Source organism: Stegodyphus dumicola, chromosome 2 (assembly GCF_044657685.1).
Source record: "Stegodyphus dumicola isolate Sdum_Otavi_A_Nest chromosome 2, ASM4465768v1".
Classification (NCBI taxonomy): domain Eukaryota; kingdom Metazoa; phylum Arthropoda; class Arachnida; order Araneae; family Eresidae; genus Stegodyphus; species Stegodyphus dumicola.
Genome location: NC_140769.1, coordinates 231,999,073 through 232,026,471, shown reverse-complemented (window position 1 = coordinate 232,026,471; position 27,399 = coordinate 231,999,073). Strand labels below are relative to the sequence as shown.

The 27,399-nt window shown below is 32.2% G+C and overlaps 1 protein-coding gene across 1 annotated transcript; it reads left to right on the top strand.

The window, feature by feature from the left end:
• Positions 1-21,585: 21,585 nt before the first annotated feature.
• Positions 21,586-26,315, top strand: LOC118192908 (uncharacterized). Its single transcript, XM_085810267.1, has 2 exons — positions 21,586-21,865; positions 26,134-26,315. The coding sequence occupies exons 1-2, from the start codon at positions 21,586-21,588 to the stop codon at positions 26,172-26,174; spliced, it is 321 nt and encodes a 106-aa protein (XP_085666393.1). The 3' UTR covers positions 26,175-26,315.
• Positions 26,316-27,399: the final 1,084 nt, after the last annotated feature.

The window sequence follows — 27,399 nt, the reverse complement described above, 5'->3', positions numbered from 1 at the left end:
TCGCTTCAAGTATTAGGGCAAGTATCTTAGGTGATTACCTGGCAGGCCCTTACATCATGCCACCGTATCTTCTTCGAACAAGTACTTCCCAGTTTATTGTAGGCTGTTCCTCTCACCATTCAGAGAGACATGTGGTTTATGCACGAGAGCCCCAGCACATTTTTACATCACGGTCCGTAACCTTTTAAATGTCACATATCCGCAAGATGGCTTAGACGTGGCAGACCTGTGCCTTGGCCTCCTACCTCACCGAACCTTAACCCACTGAAAGTTTCCTTCTGGGGGCAGATAAAATCTTTAGTGTACGAGACGCCTGTTGACTCAGCTGAAGATCTCATGGCGAGAATTGTTGTTGCTGCGGACAAAAATAATACGACATCAGGAATCTTCGGGAGGGTGCACAGTCATTCCTTCCGATGACAACTGTGCAACAACACAACACGGGTGGCCGGCATTTTGAGCATTTTCTGTAGGTTTTTCACTAAACAATAAATCTGATTGCGCAACTTTTGGTCTCACTCATTCGCTTTCTCAACACTGTTTTAAGTTCAAGTTGGAATTCTGATATTCCTTTTTTCTGTCTCTCAGTGTGGAATGCGAGCCAATGTTCTATGGTAATTATTGCTCGTCTGGATTTGTACTATCAGCCCTCTAAATTTGTAAAAGCAATTTAGAATCACCCTGTATTTAAAAAGATTCAGTTTAATACAAATTTGTGCTTCAATTTATACACATACATTTTATGCACATGATTATGTGTCGATTATAGTCGACTTATGTTTCATGTTTCAAAAATAGGACATTTTTATCAGTTTACTTGTACCCATGTATATGTTATTACTGTCTTTTGTTTCATGTAAAAGTAAATCAATATAACAGTGAACTAATAAACATCAAATAATGTAGACCATTTTTAGTACAGCAACAAGTAAAATTCATCATTTGTCACTAGTTATTTAATTTACTACTGTGAGTCATTAGAAATAAAATGGGAGTTCCTTCCAATTAGAAAATCTATGAAACAATTGTTGAGGGAACAAAAAAGAGCAAAATAAAAAAGTATTTAAAAATCTAAAGGCCTTTCCGATAACAAAAATAATTTAAAAATCAGAAGGCCTTCAGATTATTTATCGTTTACCAAACGGGCGTTTTTTTATCGTTTTGTGTGTTACTTGTATTTATTAAATATGTTCTTCGCACTTGAACCATAAAGTTCAATTCGATAGCAATACCACAGAATAATTTAAAAAGAGCATATCTTTAGAACTTCCGATACGTCGTCTCGCGGGCTGGAGATAATTTTTTTTTTTTTTTTTAATATGAAAAAAAAAGCTGAAGATCTCATGGCGAGAGAGTTCTTAGAGTGTTGCCATTGCTCGCTTTGAAATCGGCGAGTTCGTTAATCAAAAATTCGTTAACGTTTTACAAAATATGAAAGAGATAATAAAACCAATTTTAAATTCCAAATTTAGGCTTCGACATGCCCACATTCGAGTGGGGGGACAACGTTATTCAAAATATACTCTCTCTAAGTACCGCAATGCGAGAAACATACATTCATGCAGATTCTTCATTATTTAATTTTTTTACAATGAAGAGCACTAATATTTCATGGCAACAATATGAAAAGTGAAACGACGCTTATAATGAAACAACGCAAAATTCCCAAACGAAATTAATGGTCCTTGCAATTATTTCGTGTACATTTATAATTATTTTACAAATTTTTAGCCCTTTTGGGCAAATTGCCCCTTTGGGCTAAAAATTTCTGAAATAATTATAATATATACACGGAATAAGTGTAATTTTGCTTTCTTTTTCTTTCTTTCATTCTGCTATTTTGATACATCATTTTCAATCAATTTAATAATTTTTATTCTTTTTCAGAATTTTGAAACTGACATACGGATTTGAAATGACATGATCTGAAACTTGAAAATAAGAAAGTGATTTCAGCATAAACAGGGTTCTAGAATTTTCGCTAACTGGAATAAATCCGCACATAAATATGACATTTCCTCAGAGTCATAATATTTTCTTTCTATGACTTTTATTTATTTAAAACTTATTAATGGGCTTATATTTTATGAGACGAAATTTCCGATATGATTACCACACTTGCATTTCTTATGATCTTTTTAACTAATGATTTGAAATATATATATATATATTTCTTAATTATTAATTAAATAAAATGTTTTTGTTTATTAGTTTCCAAAGCAGTAGCTGCTTCCTTATTTCAATTCTTTAAACTGATTTGTGTGCTGCACTGCTATGAATTTTTAATTCATGTTTTATGTTGTATTTCTCAACGCATTAAGCCTTCTGCATTAACTTCCTTTTGATGGCCTTGAAACTTTAGATGAACTTTCAAATTTTAACTAACAGTCTTAAATAAAGAAAGATGAGAAACACGCCAATTTAAAATATAAAATTAGCAAAACAACCACCATCTATTTAATTAAAATATGCGCCAAACAGAAGGTGTTGTTTTGCCTAATTTTATGTCCCCCTCTCTAAAATTCAAGCATTCTCCATTCATGTGTACTATTTTCAGTAATTCAGGAAACCTACTACTTTGTGTCAATTTTAAGAATTTTTTTCGCACTATTTAACGGAATATTTTACTTTTACTGCTTCATGCATTTTATGAAATATTCTTTCCATATATAGAGTCATTCAGTAAATTTCAAGCATAACAAATTTGTACAAGATAAAATATCTAAAATTTCTTTCTCAGTTTCCTACATTGACTTTCAAATGCATTCCATTAAGCTTTGAATACCATTAGAAAAAAATATCAAAGTCTTCATACCATTTTTCAACCTCAATCAAATCATCATCATCACTGCAACATGAAACATACAAATACTGCTTTAGTTTAAAAAAGAAAATGATGTTATTTGAGGACAGGTCTGGTGAGCATGGTGGAGGGGATAAAAGCTGAAATCCACATTCTTCGATAGCAGTCTGAGAAATTCGAGTATTGCACGCATTGCTTTCCAAGGCCAGCACTTTTCTGCTGATTTTACTACAGAGTTTTACAGCTAATAGAAATTGCATTGGATTTTTAGCATTACACCGAAACATATGAGGGTTATTTACATAAAAAGAGGCATAGCTTTTTTAAGGAACTTTTTAATGAAAACTGGATCGTATTCACTTTATACATATGGAAAGCAGCTAAATTCCTCTGAAGACAATACGTTCATCGAGATTGGAGTCATGACTGAATTACCAGTGTTCAGCGGATTTACCCTTCAGCAGCTGGTATGTCTTGTTCAAGTTGAGTCAACAGGTTTGCGTAATAAACACCTTTTATCCTGATATTATATGGTTTATAATCAATAAGCAGTGATCTTCATACTAACAGCTGATACAAAAATTGTTATTAGCTGATTTCTGTGCTCTCAACTTTGGAATCTGGGAGGTCTCATATCATGCTCTTTACTTTTGTTTCTGAGTCTGGATACAAAAGACAGATGAGATCAGGACAAATACCCCAAATGGATAGGTAATATGTATTGTAGTAATCTTTAATACGGCATCATACTGCATTCACAGCTTAAATTCAGCTGGAGCCCACCGGAACCCGGCCACAGTACTTCTCAGTCTTTGAGTTTAATAGCAGTTCTAGCCGGAGCAGCTCTGAATAACCAATGAGCTTATACTTTATAAGAGATGTTTCATTAATGAAGTTTATCAACTTTTCATTTATTTCTTTACAATTTATTTAATGGTATTATTCATTATTTATTATTTTGTGTATTTATTTTTGTTTACCTTTCCTAATGGCCTTTGAAAGGGCTCTGGCTTACCAGATTTTAGAAATTAAGGTCTGATCGCAATTCATCCAGGAACAGAGTAGAACAATCACCGATATAATCCTAAAACCATTCTTGCTAGATGTTGAGATCATGTTGAGATAACTGAGGCAAATGAGCCATGCATTTCTCATTTGCAATGAAACGAAGTATTATATTCCTCTTTCCAGAACAATATTATTCAGTTTCAAAATTATTAATACTATGCAAAATGAATAGTCTGTTCTACTTGCCATGTGCTCTTTTTGTGGAGCAGATATTTCTTTATTTACTTACTTATCTTTTAATTGATCCATCAAATTAAAAACTACTTATTCATTATAATATGATGACTTTGAATTTCAAAGTGAATCCTCTTGTTTGAATAACATGCGACATGCGACGGGGGACGTGGGCACCACCCCTTTACGGTCGGTTAATTGGTGTAGCGCAACGTCCACCAGTATCTAGAGTTGAACCTTGAGTCTTTCAAAAGAGCAATTACATGGCCATACAAGGGCTGTTAATATTTAGTATTACATTCTTGTTTGCTGGTTAACATATTCTATGGATAACGTGATTTACAGAGTTACGTACTGACTTTGTCTCTCATTTCCGGCATACAATGCATATACATTACCTGAATTACATTAATCTTACATTGCGTTGAATTACTTTTGTGTACAGTTACAGTTTTTAGCTGTACATTTCAATAAATATACCTACATTACATGTAGATTGCATATAAATACAGTTTGCATGTACAGTTACATATGCCAATATTACATGTGCCTTACGTTACATTATTTTTATATACATACATAGACAGGCACGCCTGCTTCACATATTACTTAATTTTACCTACACTGCTTAACCTTAGGTTACATATACTTGCAGATGCATACAGATACATGCACATACATTCTGATTAATTTTTTAGATACAAATATTTACAAACATAATAGTCTTACAGGTTACTTACATTACATGTTATTTGGGTACTTATAGCATAATTTTCCAGTACATGAAATAGACATTCCAATATATACATTGCTTTGCGTTAGACATCCTATATCCCTTATTCATAATACAAAACATATATGTTACCCATGCATTTTTATTAGACATTTCTGCATTTATATTGCCTTACTTTAAATTGCATAACTTACTTATACATAGCTTACTGATACACAAAAATATTTACATATATTACACTCCCTTACATTACTTTGCTTACAGATATATGCACTTTCATACATTCGTTATGCCTATATTATATATCGGTTCATTATATATGGTCTTACGGTATAATTTGCCGAAATTTATTTACACATGTTTGAATAACAAGAGGAATCTAACTTCCGAACACTTTCTTCCCCCCTATAAAACAGACAGACAGTAGGTATATTAATTCAAAATTTAAGATGTTGGCGAGAAAATATATCATATTCGTCATCACTCATTGGCGAAAAATCAAACAAAACGTGCCCAGTTAGCTCAAAACCATTTCAAAACCATTAGGGAAGAAGCTAATTACTGGGAGTGCAGTGAACATCGCAGTTGAAAAAAAAATGGTCTTGAACTCGTAGAAATGCTATACGTGTAATGTTCCCAAACTAATTTTGAGTTGACTTTCAGTCTTTAGGCGAGCAAAATTTTTTTAGTTTTTCTAAAATTCCCACGACCCTAAAATTCAGTTCCGCGTCTACATATGGGCTCCGAACCGCACTTGAAAAACCCTGACCTACTTGATACAAGAACATTTTCTTTATTCCACGCCTGCAGAGTCTTCACTGCTATAGATTTTATGAGGGTGTAAATGCAATGAATACTACAGTTCATTTTGTTCCAGGAAAAGATATGTCTCTGAGTAAAACAGTCCTATATCTCTTTTCATTCATGTGTCATTTTTTAATAGAATCTACTTGAATTTCACAATATTGTCTAAACTATACTTCCACTTTTCGCTTTATTCTAAAATGGTATCAGAGATATTCTTCCTTATCTCAAAATATTTATCCTTATTAATTTCTTTTCAATTTAGTAGCATTTTTAACTGTTTCTTAATGTAAGTAATAACAAACCATAATCTTCTTATGAACTCTAAATTGTTTATAAGATTTTCTATAGAGTTGAAATAGTGCCTTTTTCGATTGAAGATATGTTTGTTTGAAACATAGATAATTGACCTTTTGCATGAAATTCACAGTCTCACTCAAGAGTGCTCAAACATTTCTAAAATCAAAGTAAAGAAAGTAAGAACGAAGGCAGTTAAACAGGGTTAAACTTTTGATATAGATTGCAGGTTAAGAAAAATAATTTATTTCAGATAAATAAGGACTTTTACTTATAGCTTCCAATAAAAGCGGGAAAATTGTTATTCTTATCAAAATGACAGGGCGAAGTCGAAATGTCAAAAATTCGTTACGGATGGTCAACCTGGTAGCCTATTTCTAAATATGGTTATCAATATTTATGATTAACTTTTTTAATCTAATATTTAAAGAAGAAATACAAACATCTGTTATCGAGGAAGATAGTTATAGAATATATGCATTTAGAAATAAAGCTGAAATTGTATTTTCCATGCATATCAAGAATTAGAATAACTTAAACATTTTTTTTTTGTTTCATTTTATCTTACTTCATTTATTAGTACCTTATTTTCATCTTAATGAAAAATTTTGTAAGAGATTAGAGAACGAATTTAAAGAAATTAAAAAAATATTACAGATCTTAAATATTTTCCAAATTTTAAAAATAATTATAAAAAAATATTAGCAATTAGAAAGAAAACATATTATTTTTGAAAGCCAGACTGACTTTTTATGCATTCGTAATTCTTTTATTTATTTTAATAATATAAAGACTATGCTGAGCTTGAAGCAAACGACAATATAAAAATGTTTTATTAACATTGGTTTCGAAGGATCCAGCAGTACTGATATTAGTAATATCTAACTTGTTAGTTCCATTACTAAGTGTTCAGCAATTATCACATGTAACCAGTTTGTATTGTTAACACTTATCCTTTAAACAAAGTCCTTGTTCAAATGATGTCATAAAAAGAATTCTGTATTCCAGAATTTGAATAATTCAAACATATATGAATGTCATAGTTAAAAACGAAAAAAATTGCCAATGAATTACTTACGATAATTTTCGTATGAGCTTCCGATACATAATCTCTACTTATATACGTTCTTTATAACAAATATTCAACATTTCAGCAGTCATTCATCAACGATACCTGTAGACGAGGGACAATGTTGTGAACAGCACTATACAGCTTATGGTGACAAATTGCCATCTGATGTTGTCTTTTAGCACCCTTAATGAAGTCGGACGATCGCGGTAGATTTGCGATTTCAGGTAACCAATATTCACATGGATTGAAGTCTGAGGGCCTGATAGGCCAAGTAGGACGGAAGTGGCTGCTTAGCACGCGTTCCGCACCAAACGACCTATGCAAGAGATCTTTCACACGTACAGCAATATGACGTGTGGAGCACCATCCTGCATAAAATAAAAGCCACACGTTCCAACAGGCGTTTATCAACCAGAGTATCAGCCAGTGATGATGTGATTCTGTTGTAGAGACATTAGGTTATTTCGAAGCAGGAGAGATGAAAAATGAGCAACGCCTTCGCCGGGACTCGAATCACGGGACTCTCGAATACGCGCCGAACGTGCTGACCGCTACACTACGAAAACATGCTAAGAAGGCGGGAGAAATACCTTATACTATAACATATCAGCGTACCTCAAACCCGTCACACTGACTGTATGAATAGCAGAACCACACGATTGATTGATTTTACCTGAAAATTTAACTCAGAGTGTAGAAATGTTTATAACTTCATAATTTAAATGTAATCTGAAAAACAAGCGAATCTTCATTTTAACAGTTAATAAAATCATTCTCGTAATTCTTTTAGATAGAACATGCTATCAATTCTTTTAACACTATGTCGTTTTGAGATGAAAAATTAATTGAAAGAAATTTTTTATGAAGGTAGTGAGATTTTGTTAGATTATAATTAAGAATAGTTTCTGCTTTTAGTTTATCTTGTGAAAGGCCGTTTAATACAAATTGAACTTATCTAAGTATTAATATTACTAAATTTGTGTACAGTTAGTAATCCCGAGTGAATAGAAAAAAAATGTCACTTTTAAATTACAGTGAAACTGCATAAACTACTAATCACATTTCCTGACAGGTTTTTAAGTTCGTTGCTTCGTCAGTTGCTTATAAATTCTGTGCATATGAATAACAAACTCATATAAAAGCAATAAAAATTTATTATATGCAAAAAAAAAGTTCTATATCTTATCAACGTACTTAGCTTTCTATATCTTAAAGGACTCACAATTTAGTTTGTACAAATGCTAAACTACGTAGTCCGTATTCAGTTTGTACTATTTCATGTGTAGTATATTAAAAATTACTTTAGTTGGTAATTTCCGTTGTTCAGGTAAAATCGTTGTTAAGTACAACTAAAAATGTCTTAGCAGCTCATGGAATGTATTTATTTCAATGCATGCAACACCTTCCATCAATTAAATGTAACATATAAATGCAATCCCATTTCCTTATCAGTTCTCTGCCTATGCAAGCTGGAGTAATTGATTCTTTGAATAATTTTTTCACCAGTATTTAAGTTGACAGTACATTTATTTATTTATAAGTAAAGGATTTAAAGATTTTTGAAAACCAAAATATATTACTATAGAATCTTCTTATGCCAACCACTAACAGTTTCGAATTTGTCTTCTGAAAAGATACTATTTGTTTAATTAATTAATGGCAAAGCAGAAACCATACTTTTATGAAATATATTTCATCAGAAGCCAATTCAAGTTATCCATGGGAAAATACCACGAAAATGCTCACGTAGTCAGCCCATTCTTACTAAGGGGTAATATCCCCGGCCATTTCTGAGAATATAGGGAACGTGTCTGTTAATGATGTTTAGTAACTAATTTATAGTCTCAAAAACACTGGTCCTGCATACCTCCGCGATATAACGGTAGCATACTCGGCGCGTATTCGAGAGGTCGAGGATCGAGTCCTGGCGAAGGCATTGCTCATTTCAAAAATCGTAATGACTCTACCACCTTTTGAGGTAATAATGGTGAAGAACTTTACTGCAGTTAAATTTTAATTTCTACTCAAGATTCATGGCTTTTTATATTCACATAACAAAATATCCTGCCGCAAGCAGATAGCTTTAATGTGCTACAATTATCAATTAAACTGAAATTGGTATATGAATGCCAGATCTGTACCAAGCACAGACAGCATAGGCAGCTGCTTAGGACTCCAGTTAAGTTCTTCTTACGAAAGGATTATTAAATAAAGATATATTTTGCTTTGAAGTTTTAATATGTTGATTTTATGCAAGGAATAAATTGCACTAATCTCTTAGAGCTCCGAAAATCCTGGAGCCTGGCATTTATCGATGGTATGCTATGTCTCATTTCCCGCCTTACTGTTCATAAAATATAAACAATTTTATTTCACATTAGTTGGTGTATGAACATAAATAAAAGTGTTTCAATACATAATAATTATTAGTCAAAATAACATTTCAAATGTTTAATAAACATTGTGTGTGAAAGCTATTTTTATCTAATAGATTGGCAAGATTGTATACTTTATTCCAACATGATCTGATATAAAGTCTTTCAACTGTTAATAAATAAATGTATCACATTTTTAATAATAAATAAATGTATTATATATTTTCCAATTTTATTTTGTTTTGGCGAAGTAATTACAGTAAAAAAATCTGGATGACAAGCTTTTACGAATATAAAACATTTTTATTTCATACAATTTATTATTAAAGACGTACTATATTACGTAATTCTTGGAAAATCAGATGGATGCATATAGTACATACATATATTTTCACACGAGTAAAATACTTCAACAGATATGCATTGCTTTATTTCTGTTGTCTGGCTAAGCATCCACAGAACAATTGCACATAGCATCCATAACTATGGTCATAGCATTTATGGCTGTAGCATTCATGGCTATGGAACAATGGCATCCATGGCTATGGCATAATTGCACATAGCATCCATAACTATGGTCATAGCATTTATGGCTGTAGCATTCATGGCTATGGCACAATAGCATCCAAGGCTATGGCATAATTGAACATAGCATCCGTGGTTATATCTTTCATTGCTATGGCACATAGTGTCCATGGCTGGGGTCATTATTGCACATAGCATCCGTAGCTAAGTATAGTGCAATTATGACCATATTACTCGACTAAATCCATGACATTCAAAGCCATGTTTAACTTTTATGTGACCTTACGTTTTTTGAATGAAGTCTCCACATAATGTAATAGTTATTTAATATTATCTTTCCTAGACATCATTAAAACTAAATTTTTATGCAATAAAGTACTTTCGCTAATGGTAGATAAATTTGTTCACATTTCAATTTTTCTAACTGGTGGAGCTACGTCCATGCATTCCGCGAATGAACACTCATGCAGAAATGCATGAGTTTAATTTTGTTCCTTGTCAATCATCAATATATCACTGTCACGAATTTTCTTAAGTAAAAGTACATATGCTCGAGAAAACACATGCATAAAATTCAAAACCATGTTCCATTATAATAGAATATTTTGCTTACTTTTCATTACCATATTTTAAAAAAGCACAAATTAAAAACTATCATCGGCATCTGGTAACATAAGATGTAAGGCTGTATGATTTGACAACATTTGTTCAAACAGAAAGTTTTCAACAACTCAGAACACTACAAAGTAGAAATTTTTAATGAGCGGTGGATTTATTTGTGGGATGAATATTTCCTGGATGTATGTCTGTGGTTTGCAGTTTTGCAAACATTGATGTTCATTGGTGGGTTTGTAAAAGAGAAAACAGATATTCAAATATCTTGGATAAGAGATGGCTTTTGTTATATTTTATATTAATTGGAAGTAAACTAATTAAAATGTTTCCTATGGTTTTCCTGGAAAGTATGAAAATAATTCCTTTTGAAGACAATGAAAAAGCCAATGCACGAAAATGAAAAACGAATTCTGTTATGAACAATAAATATATTCACCGTTTTTACCTCTTTCCTAATAGAAAAATTTTGTTGCGAGTTTATTTTAAACTGAAATAGAGTCATTAAAAATGTGGGAGAAACTTAAAAAAAAAAAAAAAACTTTCGTATGTTGACATAGCTTCTGAAAATAAAACCTGCAATCTTAAAATTTCAGACTGCATTCTAAAATCTAAAAAATCATTAAAAATTTTTAAAAAATTACAAAATATTAAAAAATGTGTCAGAGGATTCCAAATATTATATATCCATGGTGAGCATCAATGATTTAAAGATTCAGTGATAATCTAAGTTTCGAATATATGGTGGTTCAGTAAAGCATAATGTCACATCAAATATGAGTAAATCAAAAATCAATAATCACCAGTCAATAAAATATAAATTGATTTAATGGAGTATAATAATATCACGATCTCAGAATCTCACATCATCACTGCGTCACACCCTCCATCGAGTAACTGAACACACAATGGCGCTCTCAGCGCCCTCTAGTGTTACGCACTTCTTACCACATGGGAAAACACCACGGAAACAATGTTTATTACAAATTCAAACTGAAATCTTATGTCAGTCTACGAAAATTCCGAAACAAATTCCTATTATTCAACGTACGTCTTATATGAAGTTTAGTGTTTCGCTGCGGAAATGGAGAGAAAACTTCCTTATAATCTCTATAAAATTTTATTAAGTTATGTTTAAAAAAATATTAACTATCTTCATATAGCTTTCATTTCTGTTAAATAATGCGCAACCAGAGAATCCCCAAACTGTGTTACATCTGTCTGGTTCAGGGTCTGGCGCAAGACGTTTTGTCTCCCAGTGCAGTTTTTTCAGATCCTAAATTCTGCTGCCGGGGACATCCATAAATTCTAAAACTTTTGCCATCCCTAAGTTCTGTTAGCCAATGTCTCACCCAAACTTCCAAAATTTTGCCTTCCTTAACTTTTGTTGTTCGATGCTTCACTTCATTCCAAAACTTTTGCCACCTTTAGGCGTCTGTCTTGGTCTGGTTACAGTTTTTTAGAGACTGTAATATACGGGAGTGGTCTTTAAAATCACTAGTGATTAAAAGGCTTGGCTGATTAAGACACATGTCCTGTATAAATTTATTTATAAGAATATAAACTCAAAATTTAATGCATTGAAGCTTTTCATCAGGATTGATAAAACTATCATTGAAGAATAATGTTAAAATGACTTGTAACACATGTAAAAACACGAGACATTCAGAATCAACATCAGTTTAAATAACTACTAAAAAATGGATTTAAATTCGATCACTGCTCAAAATTTCTGCCTTAAGTGGTTACATTCTGACGCATAGCTCCAAATAGTTTCATTTCATATTTATGCCTTAAGTATACTTTAGGTATTTTTATTCATATTTATACCTTAGGCATAAATTAAAATATTTCAGCCTATATTCTTAATTAGATTCAGATTACAAGAGGTGTCAAAATGCAACTGTAGTATTATTTTAATCAGTCCTAAAATTACGTAAAGTTTTCACAAGTTTTGTACAAACATTAAGTTTTGTTAGACCTATAAGTGATTTTTCACGTTGGTAAGCTTCTCCATCTATTGACTGTTATCAACTTACCTACTAAATCATCAGTGCGTCATCGTTTTAATATTCGGTTGGTCTTTTTCACAGTTTAATTTTCTATAGTTCACATATTAGAATCTTAGTTTATGCATTGTAAATGTATGTGAAGTTTACATAGGCTGTTCGCAAATTTTTTAGACAATTTTGCTTTGCTATAAAAAAAATCTTTATTTTGGAATTTTTTTAACTGCAACTATATTTTTGAAAGTATAAATTATTGTCTGCTATTTGACAGTTTTGTTTGCACGCAAAACATCGCTTTTAAAGAAGCAGTGGATTGAAGGCTATGTTTCTATTCTTTCAGAAAATAATTATTCGTATCCAGTGATTAAAAAACGTAGGGAGAGCCATGGGTTTTTATATCTAAAGCTACGATTAGTATGCTTTCAACAACAAAGGTGCAAAATGTAAAATTTTAGCTTCAAGTGGAAAAATTACTACAAATATATAACCAAGTTAACAATGGAATGTTTCGAATGCTGCAAAAGTAAGATTTTTAATGTGAAAAGAAAATCCGCCGAGTCTAAGAACAGTTATAAAATTATTAAAATGCTCAGTGTCAACAAAGCGGTTAATGCTGATATGAATCTGAAAAAGGCGAAAACACACAATGTACATCATCTTTGTCCACCACATATCGCCGAACGCAGAACGTGCTGCAGAATTCTTTATGAGAAACATTTATCCGGACAAAAATGAAAAAATGTTGTCACAGTAGAAGAATCTTGAGTGTACTTAACTGACTGCAACAATAAGAGGTCAGTTTATTATCATCAAAGAAAAGCAAAAATCTTAAAACATGTTTCAAGGAATCTAAAGAAAGTTTTCCTAAAGGATTTATGATTATTTATCTTAAAAATAAAGAGAGTGAGAAAAATGTTAAAATCAATTTCACATATTATCAGAAACATATTTCAAATATGAAATACCTTCACTTTATACACAGTGTGATCAATCAGTAGAACTGCAACAAGAAAAAGCAAACAGCGTCACGGGAAAAATCTACTGTTAATTTTCTTAAAAGAAATAGAAAAAGAAACGGGTATCAAGGTATTTTTGAGTGTTTGCATTTTTAAAAAGCTGTTTGCCCAAACGTCGACCTACAACCTCGTTAGACTTCGGAAATCCATTTGAGAGCAATGGGATAAAATACCTCTTCACATACTACAAAAGGCTTTGTCTTGAAAATTACGGTGTATAAAGATAATGACGAATAAGGGTTATCAAACAGAACATTTAAATTATAAAAATTTTAGGCAAAATATTTCTGTAATTACAATAAAAATCGTCTACAAATGTGCGAAGAGCCTCTGTATTTTCATTTCGCATTGTATATTTTTTAATTTTACTTCAGGAGGGGTGTGAATCTTTTGTTTTTCATCGTTTTTCACCTTATTGAACTATTCTGCTTTTGTGAGACGATAGTTGTATTCGTTTTACCTTATCTCCGCGTTTCCTGTCGAGAGCTTCATCTTTAGTAAATCATAGCCATGTGCACTTTGAGACTTAAGTTTTCTCTAAGTTATTAAAACTTCCGCCAAGGTCACCTGTGTAAACAGGTGGGTGACAGAGGACGGGGACGTCTGATGTATAACATAGGTAAACAAGAATGGGTCTCGCGTCCTCCCAGGGCCAAATTGAGAAGTGTATTAGTTTTAAAAGAAAATGCATACATTGCCATACACAGGCGATTTTTACATATTCGTTGTACACTGCTATGTTTTTGACATGCGTTCAGATGATGGTTCATCAATGAAACTGGGACAATAAACATGATAATTTTATATCATGAAACCTGTTCTTGGTGTTTTTATTTAAATTGATTCCCTGTGACAGAAAATGATGAGGAAGAACTTTTGAGTCGAAGTGCTATATATAGTGAAGCTCTCGTGTCTTCCACGATTATCATTTGAACTTATTTTCCAATTATTTAAAATTATTGAAAGGTAGCTTTTTCTTTAAGTTATTTTTTAAAAAATGTTATTTTGGTACTGTGCACAGCTGTGCAAATTTCAGAACTTGAAACATGATATATCTCAGCTGACAATTATCGGCTCGTTGTAATGCTATACGATTTCTGAACATACTTTCAAACAATGCTTTAGATGTTTAATATTGACGTAAAGCAGTTAATACATCACTATGTTTCCCTAATTTTTTGGTTTCATTTCTTTAAATGAGAGCTTAGTATTGACAAATATAAAAAGTTTAGAGAAAACTTAAACTTGAAAATGTTTGAATGCAATCTTCATATGAAAGCTGTCCTGCCTTCAATATTTGCACATACTTAAGTATTGTTTAAGCTCCATTCGCATGAAAGAGCTATTTAATTTTTCAATATAAATTTTTCAATGATATAATTGCATTGCAAAACTCCTGGCAAGATTTTTTGGAATTGCTTGATGCCGTTGTGAGATGTTTGTGAAAGCTGTCCTACTGTTTCCCATACATTTTCGATTGGAGAACGTTCTGGATATCTGAAAGAATAAGAAAGAATTATAAAACTATGCACACATTGCCTAGAAACGTTAAGTGTGTCAGGTAGTATGTAAGGTATTTCTATTCATAGTATGCCTTTGCGGTGTAGTGGTCAGCACACTTGCCGCGTATTCGAGAGGTACGAGATTCAAGTCCCGGCGAGGGCATTGCTCATTTTTCATATCTCCTGCTTCCAAAAAATCCCAATGTCTCTCCAAGTATTATCCTATAAAAAGGGTAAATTCCGACAGACACAACAACTTTGGCCAAAACAAATATGGCTGTCAAGATCTCTATGAAATATCGGACTAATGTCTTACAAAGGATCACTAAAGATGACCGGCTAATGAAATTAGGTATACATACTTAGCTACTCTTTTCATAATGATGTGAGTGAGCAGTCTTGATAATTCATTATAACACTTAAATACTCCTATCATTCGAACTACTGTGATTGATCTATCTCAGAATGGAATGCGACTCGAATATGATTTTTTATTTCAATCTTCATGGCTGGGACACTATAATACTATTACCAAAACGAATATACCAAAGCGGAAGAAAGTGCAGTGAGTGGCTACAATGAAGTTCAGTTCCAGATAGAACTTTTGCAACATGCTGTTGTTATTTTAGTTTCAAAGTTGTTATTATATTAGGTCTGATGTTATACTCATGAGGTTATGGCAAAAAGATCTTGCAATATTACTCGACTGTGCTTACACTCTGAACTTCTGCTGAGTGATTCACTAGCATAACTATCTTCTTTGAGAGTAATGTTGCTACATTTGCAAAATTAACATTATTAATTTAAGCATTAAAGTAAGTCTACGAGACTTTCCCATTTGCGTATGGAGACAACACTATAACGCAAGTAGTGCTAATTTGCACAACAACGTAATGTGATTTATAGGTATTTTAGAATCTTATGCGGACTATATATACTTTCAAATGAACCTTAGCTTGTAGAGTCATTAGGATATTTTTTGAAAGCATGAAATGTGAAAAATAAGCAACGCCTTCGCTGAGAATCGAACCACTCACCTCTGGAATACGCGCCCAGTGTGCTAACCACTACACTACGAAGGCATGCTAAGAAGGCGGGAGAAATACCTTATAAGCTCATGCATGTGAGTTCATTCATGCATTTTCTAATATTGCATATTTAGGTAAGAGGTGTTTGGGAGTAAATTTTCCAGATCATATTTATCAAGTTTTTTATCACAAAATTTTATTCTTAATTTTCGTGAATTTTATGTTTAAATTTTTGCTTCTTCGTTTTCTTGTAGTGTACAAGGACACAGCCTTTACATTTAAATCTCCTTTTCCAATATCAAAAGACATTTCTAAGTGCACATGCTTTTATTTTATCTTTCGATAATGGGTATATATATATAAGTTGTTGGGAAAATTCATTACAAGATTAGCAGTATTTACCTATTGGGAAAGCGGATTTAAAAATAAAGGTATATAAGAAATGGTGAAAGAAGAATAGGAAAATTAATCTAGGAGAATAAAGAGAATAAAATTCTATGTAGCTCACATAGTTCAACAATTAACAAAAATTTGTCAATGGAAAAATCCTTCTGTCAGTTCAACTGTTTTGGAATACTATTCAGAATGGATTTACTTCTGTTGCTTCAATAATGTTTTTACGTTTAAGTATAAATGGGGAAGATGATGCCGTTAACCCGAAAATGTAAAAATGCTGCACGATTCAGTTCGGAACACAACTGAGAATTTTGCAAATAAACTAAATATTACAGAAAAATATTCCAAAGAATCTCCAGAATAACATCTTCAGTAGCTTATCTTCAGAATAATAAAAATTCTATGTTTAGAGAGAATAAAAGCAATTGTACTGGAAAGAATTACAGATGTAAGTCATTTTATACTTTGTGTTACATGGCGTACATATGTGAATCATTAGCATACATATTTAATGGCATACAGATGTACGATGACTTACAGATATAAGTCATCCTGAATTTTGCATTATATAGGGTAAAAGTAATCGAAAATAATGATTTCTGCCTTGCAGTCTTTGGTATGCTTGAAGTTCATAGTGTACGCTTTTCAAATATTTCTGAAATTATCTGTGTTAGTTTGTAAGACTTTCACTGTGTAAATCTCAGTTACTGTAGAAAGTGACGAGTCTTAAGAACTAGATAGCGAATAATCGCATAAGTTCGTGTGACAAGAAACAACAAGACAGAAGGGTAACTAACCCTTTATTATTTCAATAAGGTTTAACAAAACTCCGCCTGGGAGTGTACAAACAAAGCCGACACTTGGGCTTGAACTTAAGAGACTAAGAATTAAACTAACACTAAGATTAACTAAAGAAATATAGCCGAAGCTATCAAGATTCAAATCGAGTTAGGCCGTTAATTTATTTGACTACGAAGCTTAGCAAGGGCCTGAGTACGGCCGAGCGTAATAACAGCTTTCAGAGAGAGTGGCCAAAAAGGCAGACGCGCGTAAATCAGGAACTCTGATTCTCTGTGCCTCTGTAAGTAACTTCGTGGTTTAAATACCGCTTCTCCTCATTAAATATTCAGCAAGATTCCAAAACTACGTTCTGGCCGGAAGTAGTAAGTTGAAGTTAAGAATTTGACAGGAAAAAAACTTAAAATTTAACCATTAATAAATTAACATAATCCTTACAAGTTATAGGGAACCAGTTTACAAACCAATGATCAGATATTTCATATCTCGAAAGGAAATATGCAATGTGAAAGGAAAATTTGTCATTCTTTCGAACGAACGATATTGTTCGTAATGTACTTTATTTATATTTATGAAAATGAAAACACTTAAAGTTTTCACACTTTTAAGGTACATGTTTATGCGGTCAGTGGGAAGTACTTGCTTTCATTAAAAGATTCCTAACACAAATTTTCCCATATTCACGTTCTGCGCAGTAAGGAACAAAGATACGAATTGCGGGAAACCTTTCCATTAAGAATAGAATCACAAAAGAAAATGAAATTTTAATTGTTTTCAATTACTTACTCATTAAGCGTTCATGTCTGGAAAACGTGTAGTAAAATTTCTCAAGAGTTATTAATTTTATTATTTCACTAAGGCAATCACGTCTGTGAAAGTCTAGCAAATCTAATTTACTAGATAATTTTTAAACTGTTTGAACAGCTCTGGTTTCAATAACTGTTTAGTCACGTGCTTCTAACCCAATTCTTCAATAATAGCTATGAGGAAGAAGCACTCTTATGGGTGATCTGATTGTTATTTAGTTTGAAACACAAAATTATTTTTATTAATGTACGGCACAAATTGAATAAAACTTCTACTCAAAAATAAAATCAAACATCAGAATTACTTCATAAATATACTGCTTAAGTTTATAATTACAATGAGGAAAATAGTCCAAAAATATAATAGTATACAAAAATAAATATTCAATTTAAAGTATTCAGTTATCAGAACAATCAGAAAAATTAACTGAAAATAAAACACCAGCCATTTTTATGAAAATTTATTATCGAGTAATACCCGTATTTATATCCTTGCTTTAGAATTAGTCTACGAGAATGAACACAAAATACAGGCAGTTTTTATTTGCATTTATAACGACCATAAAATTAAATTTACATCTATCTTTTTGGATACATAAATATGGGGACCATCGCAGCATAAAAGATTAAAACTAAATGTTAGGACTCCATTTTATCATTCATTGCATTTCTTCATTTACTCATTCATTTATTAGATTAGAGTTCGTCAGAATTTTAATCTAGTAAAGAATCTACCTATATATATTTAGCTTATTTTCCAGTGTAGTCTATTATTTTAGAATAAGCACTTCGGCGTCATTTTAAACGCGCGGCTTGCCTCGTAACTACGGTAAAGGTAACTGAGAGAAATAGTCGAATTCCCAAATTTTTGTTCCCATTTAAATTTATTTAGCGTGTTTCTCTTCCTGAATAGCTTACAAATAAAGGCTGATTTGAGTTATACTCTTAAATGAGATGCAAAATATAAGAGTGTGTTGTGTTGTTGTGACTTATCTCACTTGTCTGACAGTAACATCATAATAAATCCATGAAATTCATCGTAGCAAGGGCAACTCCGCATGTCGTTATCAAGAGCCTTAAGCATCATACAGGTGACATTACGACTTTTCTCAGTTCCGTTCCCAATTTTGATGAAGGAGTCCTGGGAAGAAGAGTTTTTCCCACCGCTCTTTCCTTACACACGTTGCGATCATAACTGAGAAGGGTAAAAGACCTTGAAGTGAGTATTATAAAATAACAGACTGTAGTCATATTTACTGAGTAAGGGCTTCAAAGGCAAATCTGTGAAGAAAAACTGTTTCAATCTTCGTTGGGTTTTACAAAGAGGTAAATTTCAGGATTTTCGTTTCTCAAGTGTTCTCGATTTTTCTTTCATCACTGGAACTCTCTCTTGTAATAAGCATATGAACTTGGAATGGCTATGTTTTCAAGTCTTGAAACGAAGCATATGTTTACACCTAATTTTATATGTCTTATTTTAAGACATGTTGATGTTTTACTTTGAAAATCTCATTTCTCTCATCCACTGATATGTTTATTTTTTATTCGAATACATTCAGAAATCGGATAGTACATATAACAGAAAATTCAGAGAACTGCTGTTTCACACCGAATTTTTTCCAAATTTAGTCAGGAATCAAATATACAAGAAGCAGTTTCTACATTTAGAGGATCAATCCTAGCACTTGCAAAATGATATCTGAAATCTAGATGAATTTAAAAGTCTTCTAGCTTTCAGCATCTTTCCTTAAAAAATATCAAAATTTCTATGCATCATTCTGTGCTGGGACTGAGGACCAATATTTGCACCCCGGACTTACAAATCAATTTTTAAGTCCCTCCACCCCGCTTTCACTAAATAACGAGACGGGCAAGACGCGATCAAAGGCAAATAAAGTCAGTAGGTTTCTGTTTTCGCTCTAAAATCTTTACATTCCTCAAGTATGATTCGAAATCTTATAAATTTGTCAATTATTTTTGTCCTGTCCTGATAATTTTCAAAACCATGTTCAACAGCATTTTAATATATAATAGGACTGATGAATTGTTTCTTCTAAGCTCAATCTACCTTGTTTCAAAATGTTCCCGTTATCGTGGCGATCATAGAGGTTGTAGTGCTTTGAGTTTAATAAGCTAACACATGGGTTTGTCAAGTGTAAAGAAGAGGAAAAGTTTCCAAAATCCTCCTGGAGTAAAAAGCAAAGGTTTAAGTTTTTGAAGATCAAATATATTCCTAACCCCTAAATTTCCCTTTCCTGATTCGCCCCTAAATTTTGATTCTTAAAAACTTCTAAATTTTCTTGCATAAAATTAATATGAATATTTCCACTGAAATCCTGTCGGTGGAGTTTAAAACTTTTTCCGAGCTCCAACTCTCTTCTTTCCACTAAACACTACAGTTCCACATGAAGCTTTACAACGTCTACTGTTTCATCACCGTCTCAAGTTATATTCGTTTCAGAGCAGCGATGCTCTAGCAAGGGTTCGAATAAAGGATCTTCGATTTCAAGATAAGCCTGCTTTCTAATTATACTACGAAGGCATTCACTAAGGAAGGAGAAAAATCTTACATTCTCCCCCAATTAACGATTGACGAGGACAGTCCCAGTAGCCTTATTCTACTGTTAACGTATTGTGGTTCCCCGCTTTTTCGTTAGAGCGCTGCAGCAGAGATTAAAAATTTTTCGAAGTCAGAAAACCGACGAAATCCATACCGCCTTCCTGGGGACTCGAAGTCAATATCTTCCGATTGCTTGCAGGACGCGCTGATCAATAACACCGAAAAGGCACGTGATAAGGAAGGAGAGAAACCTTGCAATGAAAAACAGCGAAAATATTTCGTTAATCACATTTATAATTTAATTTCTTCATATTTATTAATATATATATTTTCGTTATTTAAAGTGTGTTATTTTACCTTAACCGTTTAATTTTCATAACCACGTAAACCAGTTCTCCAGGGTAAAATGTCTGAATATACAGTTAAAATATACATATACAGTTAAATTATTGAGATAATTTTAAATTATATTATGAATTATTTATATTTCTGTAATTTTTCAATTCCCCTCGGTTAAACTGCTATTTTGAATTCGTGTACATGTTAACCCTGAGTGAAACCATAAAAACGTGGATGTCACCTTTCTTTGCGCTTTTCGCACTTGACATTATCGCTGCAAATTTGGAGCTAGCAGTATTTTTGTTTGCATTGCAAACTCTAGCGTTTCTTAACTACTTAAATTTTAAATTAGCTAATAATTAGGAATAAACAAGCATTCTGATTTATACGTTTTCTAGCCAGTTGTAATAAAATTAAAATAGTGTCACAGTTTCACTCTTTTTTTCTCTGTACAATCTGCTTGAGATATTTCACCGGTCTTTGTTTGATGTTGCATTTGTTTTAATAACAACAGCATTTTTGAATTATTGTGCACTAAATATTGTACTACGCAATATTCGAATTCAAAGAGAAACAAAGAGGAAATTCTGTTTTGCAACTGATAGAAAGCAGGAGTTTAAATTAATTATCTGGAATTCGGAACTAAATTTTTGTCTTAGCTTTCCGCGATGAAACCTGAGAAAACACAAAGTAATCAACTGAATATTTATCCTACTTCCACCTGTCAGCAATCAAATCTTACGCGTACCATCTCCTTTGCGTCATTTAAGCTACAATTTGCCATCCAGCAGTATAAATATCGCAGCAGTTCTGCAGTAGCTTCATATCTGAGGGACATTCTCCAATTCTATCTTCCAGAGAGAGAATATCGTAGAAGTATCATCATCATGCAAGTATATGAAATTGTAGCATTAGCTTTCGCCATCATTATGGCTGCGGCAATGGACGGTAAATATAAATTTTAACAACACTTTTTTAAAAACTTTCTTTGCTAATGTTTGGTTAGAAATGCATCAGATTATAAGATCTATTTTTTCTAGCTGTCATGCAAAGTGTCTATATTCAAAGTTTAACCTTTCGGCTTCTCGCATAGACGGAAAGAGTGCACAACAGGGAAAGGGTGTGAAAAAAACCTTTTTATTTACCACAACTCTTTAACAGAAAGGCACGGATTTTTGTGCTTACAATAGCGACTGAGCAACCTACATTGGCGATAGCCTAACTAAACGTACAGAATGCGTATCTGCAACTAAGATTAACAGCTGGAGGGCAAAACAGCAAACGTGGGCTACACTAGCGAAATTACGCTCGGTCTAACCTTCTCGTTTCTACTGTTTGAATACTTTCGCTTACCTACTTAATTTGCATTCTGGTGAAAAAATGCGAGGGGAAATAGAGAATTTAGAAAAGATACCAAACTTAAAATAACTGGTAGGTGAACCGAGAGGAACTCTACAAAATAAGATAAGAATAGATACCAAAAGCATATTTTATTTTACCTTTTGGAAGGAAAGTGCATATGTGAAAAGTGAAAGTAGGACACTTTTATTTTAAGTATTCAGATTCTGTACAGCGGTTACATCTACTGATAAGGAAATTTTATTGCATAAATACGTAATCTTAATTAAATGTATTTATTTTTAACTGCTCAGTTTTCTTTGGTGTTAATAGAAAAATTATTACTGAATACATATGCATAACATTCTGTTTACGTGTAAAATAGGAACAGGTAAAGTACATATCATAGCTCAATAAGCAATAGCAAAGATTTAAATTCGGTTATTATTTGACTGTCACTCTAAAATTTTTTGATACAGTTAATTGGTACAAGTTAAGAAATTTTGGTAGTGTTCAGGGTAACTTTCACTAATATCAGTTCTCATTTGTAGGCGAATGTTCTAAAGATTAAATGCTTTAAGCTATTAGTTTTTTTGGGGAAGGGGAAATAATGAAATATCTGCTTTAATAGATTCATAAGTCTAGTCTGAAGAATAAAAACGAAGGCCACATAAATTTTGGTTTAGATTAAAAAATAGGCAAATGTCACACATAGTAAGACATAGAGACATATATCACATAATGAAATAAAATTGTAACTCTTGTTGGATGAGAAGATGTATTATGGAAGCGGAACATTTGTTCTTTAAGATTAATTTCTAAATTAATTTCTTGAAAATACGTAGCATTGAAACACTTAGGTGTGAGTGTCTTCTGTCCCTCTAACAGTCCTGTACTTCTGAACGAAAAGCCATGCATTAGTTTTCTCGTTGCTCGCTGTTTTTTTGTCACCATTGTCGATTTTGTGTCGTCTGAAAAGATATATATACTTTATTTTCTTGAAGAGTTGAATGGAGGGATGGATATATGTTTAATCACTAGTTATGATTTTAGATGTAATATAAATCATTAATTAATTTAAAAGTTCCTTTTCTGATTCTAACATGCCCCACATTTTGGTTGAGGTATAGCTGCGGATACAGTGCTACGTTCTTTATGAATTATGTAGTGGAAGAGCGGTATCTTTATTGTAGGTTTATTTCAGCATCATTTAGTAGGTACATTGATTAGCATCTCCAAAACTTTTTTCTGAAACTGCAGCTGACAAAGGTCTTCCTGTATGTTCGTTAAGAAGGAAAGAGTTTCCATATTAACGAAATTCTGTCAATCATCTGAATACAGTAGCACGAGATGGAGATCAGTTTATACGTAGTAACTGCAGACGTTAAAGACATAAAATAAATTTACTCCCAATCTTAAAAAAATCACAGCATGATAATACTCCATCACGAGCACCATTTTACTTTCTTTCAAAATTTATTCTGTATAGATAAATGGCAATTGTTGTCACAAATTATCGTCTGCTAAAATAAAAGAGTATTAATTTACACATCTAAAGGAATAATTTTCTTTTAATACCTATCGTCTACCCTTGTTTAAAAAATTTCAGAGTTATTAAAGTATATGGTTGAATACTTGAATCTGATGCATAGGTTCAAGTATTTTTATTTTATATTCGTATCTTTATTCTTAGCATATGACATAAAATTCAGGGCAAGGATAGAGATTAAGAGCACTAATGTATACCTTTTTGTGGTAATATTTTAAACATTCCTCATAAAATTATAAAGACCTTTTTAAATCCTCGGAATTTTTCGGAGATACTTTTAGTTTTATTTTCCGACGATTTAAGGAAAAGGTCTAAAGATAAGCAAACTGCTTTGAATTAACTGTACCTGAATTCACTGCACGCGATCGCAAACCCATAATTTTAGACTTTGACTGAAATACTAAAATCAAGTAGGTAAATATACAAAGGTTGTGTTAGAAAGGGAGTATAAAAAGAAAAGGTCTAACAAAAGTTTAATTAAGATGCAAATCAAAAGCTGCAAACAAATCTGTTCAAACATGGTTTTAAGTATTATTCAATTAACCATCTAAATATAGTACATTGCTTCTACATCATCGGGGTATGGTGCATTTAACGTTACTTCGCATCAACTTCTTAAACGTGGCAATATTTTCTGTATCTCCATCACTGAAACAGAGAGAATAAACAAAATAAATTAGGTAAGATGCAACTGTTCCTTTCATTTTCTCTAATGGTCATATGTCTTGCGACCAATAATGAAGATGCAGAACATCCAGACCAAAGTGTCAGGTGTCGTCTCATTAGGGATAGGAGAAATGTATCATTTTGAACCTGGTGACTCTCAGACAAAATTCTGGAATTTTATTGCACTTAGCACTTCAAATTTGGTACTATCTGGCTATCATTAGCTGTTTATAATATTATGCTATTTCTGAGCGTAGTTTTTTGTAATTTCAGACGTTTTTAAATGGATAAATTAATGTCCATTAGTGCCGATGTCAATTTATTTCTATATATTTTTACTTTTATTTGTTTTGAGTAAGAATTTAGAAACGTAAAATATCAAACGCTCAGCTGAATCATCACAGACTTACAATTTTCAAATAAAATCGTTGCGTTTTTCTTTTTACAAAATCAGGAAAATTTCAACATTGTTAGGAACACGCTTTGCGAATGCGATTTGGAGACGAAAGATCATCTGCCTCAAACGTCCGGCGCCTGCGCCTTCTCATTTATGGTAAGATATACGTAAGTATGAAAGAGATATACGAGAGTATTTCGTTAATATACAGAGTGCGCCAATGTTGTAATGAGGGTTTCGCTGCTGGATTCCTTGGAATTGAGCAGCAAGTTCATGCCCTTTATAAAATGCTTATAAGTGCTGTCCTAATGTGTCTCACACGTGCTCGATTATAGAAAACTCTGGATATATGGTAGAAGAGAGGACGCTTGTAAGATTATAAACATATTGTTTGAAAACTTAATGAAGTTTGCAAACGTCGTCATACTGTCAAAAGATGGGTTTTGACGGAGGCTACAGGACTAGCAACACAAAAGTTGTTAGAATGTCATTGAAGTATCGATGGTGGTTAATATATTAAGAAGAGTCCCTAAAGGTGCCAGGCTATCATACAGGAATGGCTTCTTAAATGGTACAGCTTGGTATGATAGACGTATACCATTTCATACTGATGTAGGCTGAAGCTCGTTGATAAGAAGTAATATTACTCGAATTCTTCAATATTCCAAAGAAGCGGAAAACATCATTCATATCACAATGCTATGTGACGCCAATCTGATTTAGGTTTCCTGGGTGAGACATCAAAATACGCTCTGTTCTCTATGTCAGAGTACGGAAAGACCGTAACCGCCTACAGCTGTAGTTACCAGGATTCTTGCAACAGGGTTTCGTCACACTATAATCCAAGAACTGTGAGTAAATATTTTTAATTAAGATGTAAGAAATTTTCTACAAGATCTGACGACTTTATGAAGAAATGGTTATTCTAGCTCTGACTTATTAACTACAAATATATTAAACATACTAAATATTCCAGAAGGATAAACGAAAGAAAAGAAAAGTGAGAAATAAAATTCTGGTTTATTGCTTTCTTTTCAAACATACTAAATTTTTCAAATTAAACATGCTAAATTTTCCAGTTGTTTTCTCACCTATCCCACTCAATAAAATCAATGAAAAATAAATTAAAAAATAACATAATGACTTTTTTCAATTCTAAATTTTATTTTAAGACGTTACTTCAATTCATGTTTAAAATGTTTTTAAAATTCTTTCATTTTACTGTCAGTTGAATGACACACATTTTATATTCGATTTATTTCACAGGTGCCGGCATGCCAGGTGTGCCTAAATTACCAGGTGCATAAAGGAAAGGAAGAGATGCAGCATTCGGGAGACTTCAGCTTTTTGGAATCTCACCCAATGAAGTGCTCTTGTTACCAAAAGAGATCTGAAGTTGAACTTGCTTAAATTTTCCAGATTGAAATAAAGCAATAATTACTTCAGAATTTGTGAATTTTTATATTTTTGACTTAAAAACATTTGACATTTTTATATTCGATAAATTCCATTTTTATATGTTCAACAAATTTTATATTTGAAAACAAAAGCTATGTATGTTAAACATAAAAGGCAAGTAAGCATAGTAATTAATTTGAAAACGATAATTTTACTTTCGGCTTTCAAATTTTATATTGTGAATTCTTTATAAACATATCTAAAAAATTTGCATCTTGGATAGGTTTTACAATTTATTTGTATTAAGTGAAATCTTATGTTCATTATAAATATCACTACCGTTTGTCAGATATATTTATTTTAATTAAAATATTGAAAACCTAAGTATTTAACCTGCCTATTGAAACCTTTGAAAGCATTACTTAGGGTCACATATCAGAATGGAAGAATTTGGATGATATCATTAATGGAAATTTTAATGGATTAAAATTAAAGACACAGTAAGCAAACCTAATAGATTTTACAAGAGAAATTTATTTTTATGATAACATTGGTTCAAGCAAAGTCTTCGAGATAGGCACAGGAAGTTCATTTCCCCGACTTAAGAAATAAAAATATATATCGCCGTTATCTAAAATTCATACAAAAGAATCTTTGCAAAAATTGAATTGAAATTAAATTTCTGTAGGTTGATTTTAACCAAAAGTAATTTTTTTAGTTGTAAGCTAGTTAAATTTTCAATTTCGTTTCTCGCTGTCTCTATTAATGTAACATTTCGGTAAAAAGTATTAGGAAATAGTAATTTTGTTGAAGCAAATTAAACTTGTTAAAGCAAACGTATAAATTTTGTTAAAGCAGTGAGATGATTAATGATACATTGTCAAAATGAAAGATACAAACAGAATATGTAGACATAATTACGCTAGAGAAAACTTTCGACTATTTTACTGAGAAGAGATAAACATCTCTGAGGTTTCGTTGAACCGAAAGTAAATGTTTTAGATATTCACAGGAAAAGCTAAAAAACAAAATAAAATATTTGGAGTAACTTGCTAATATTATTCGCTCTAAATGTTACTGCTGCTAACATTATTTGCTACGTACTGCTCTGTTCACTTCTTTGGAGACATATGG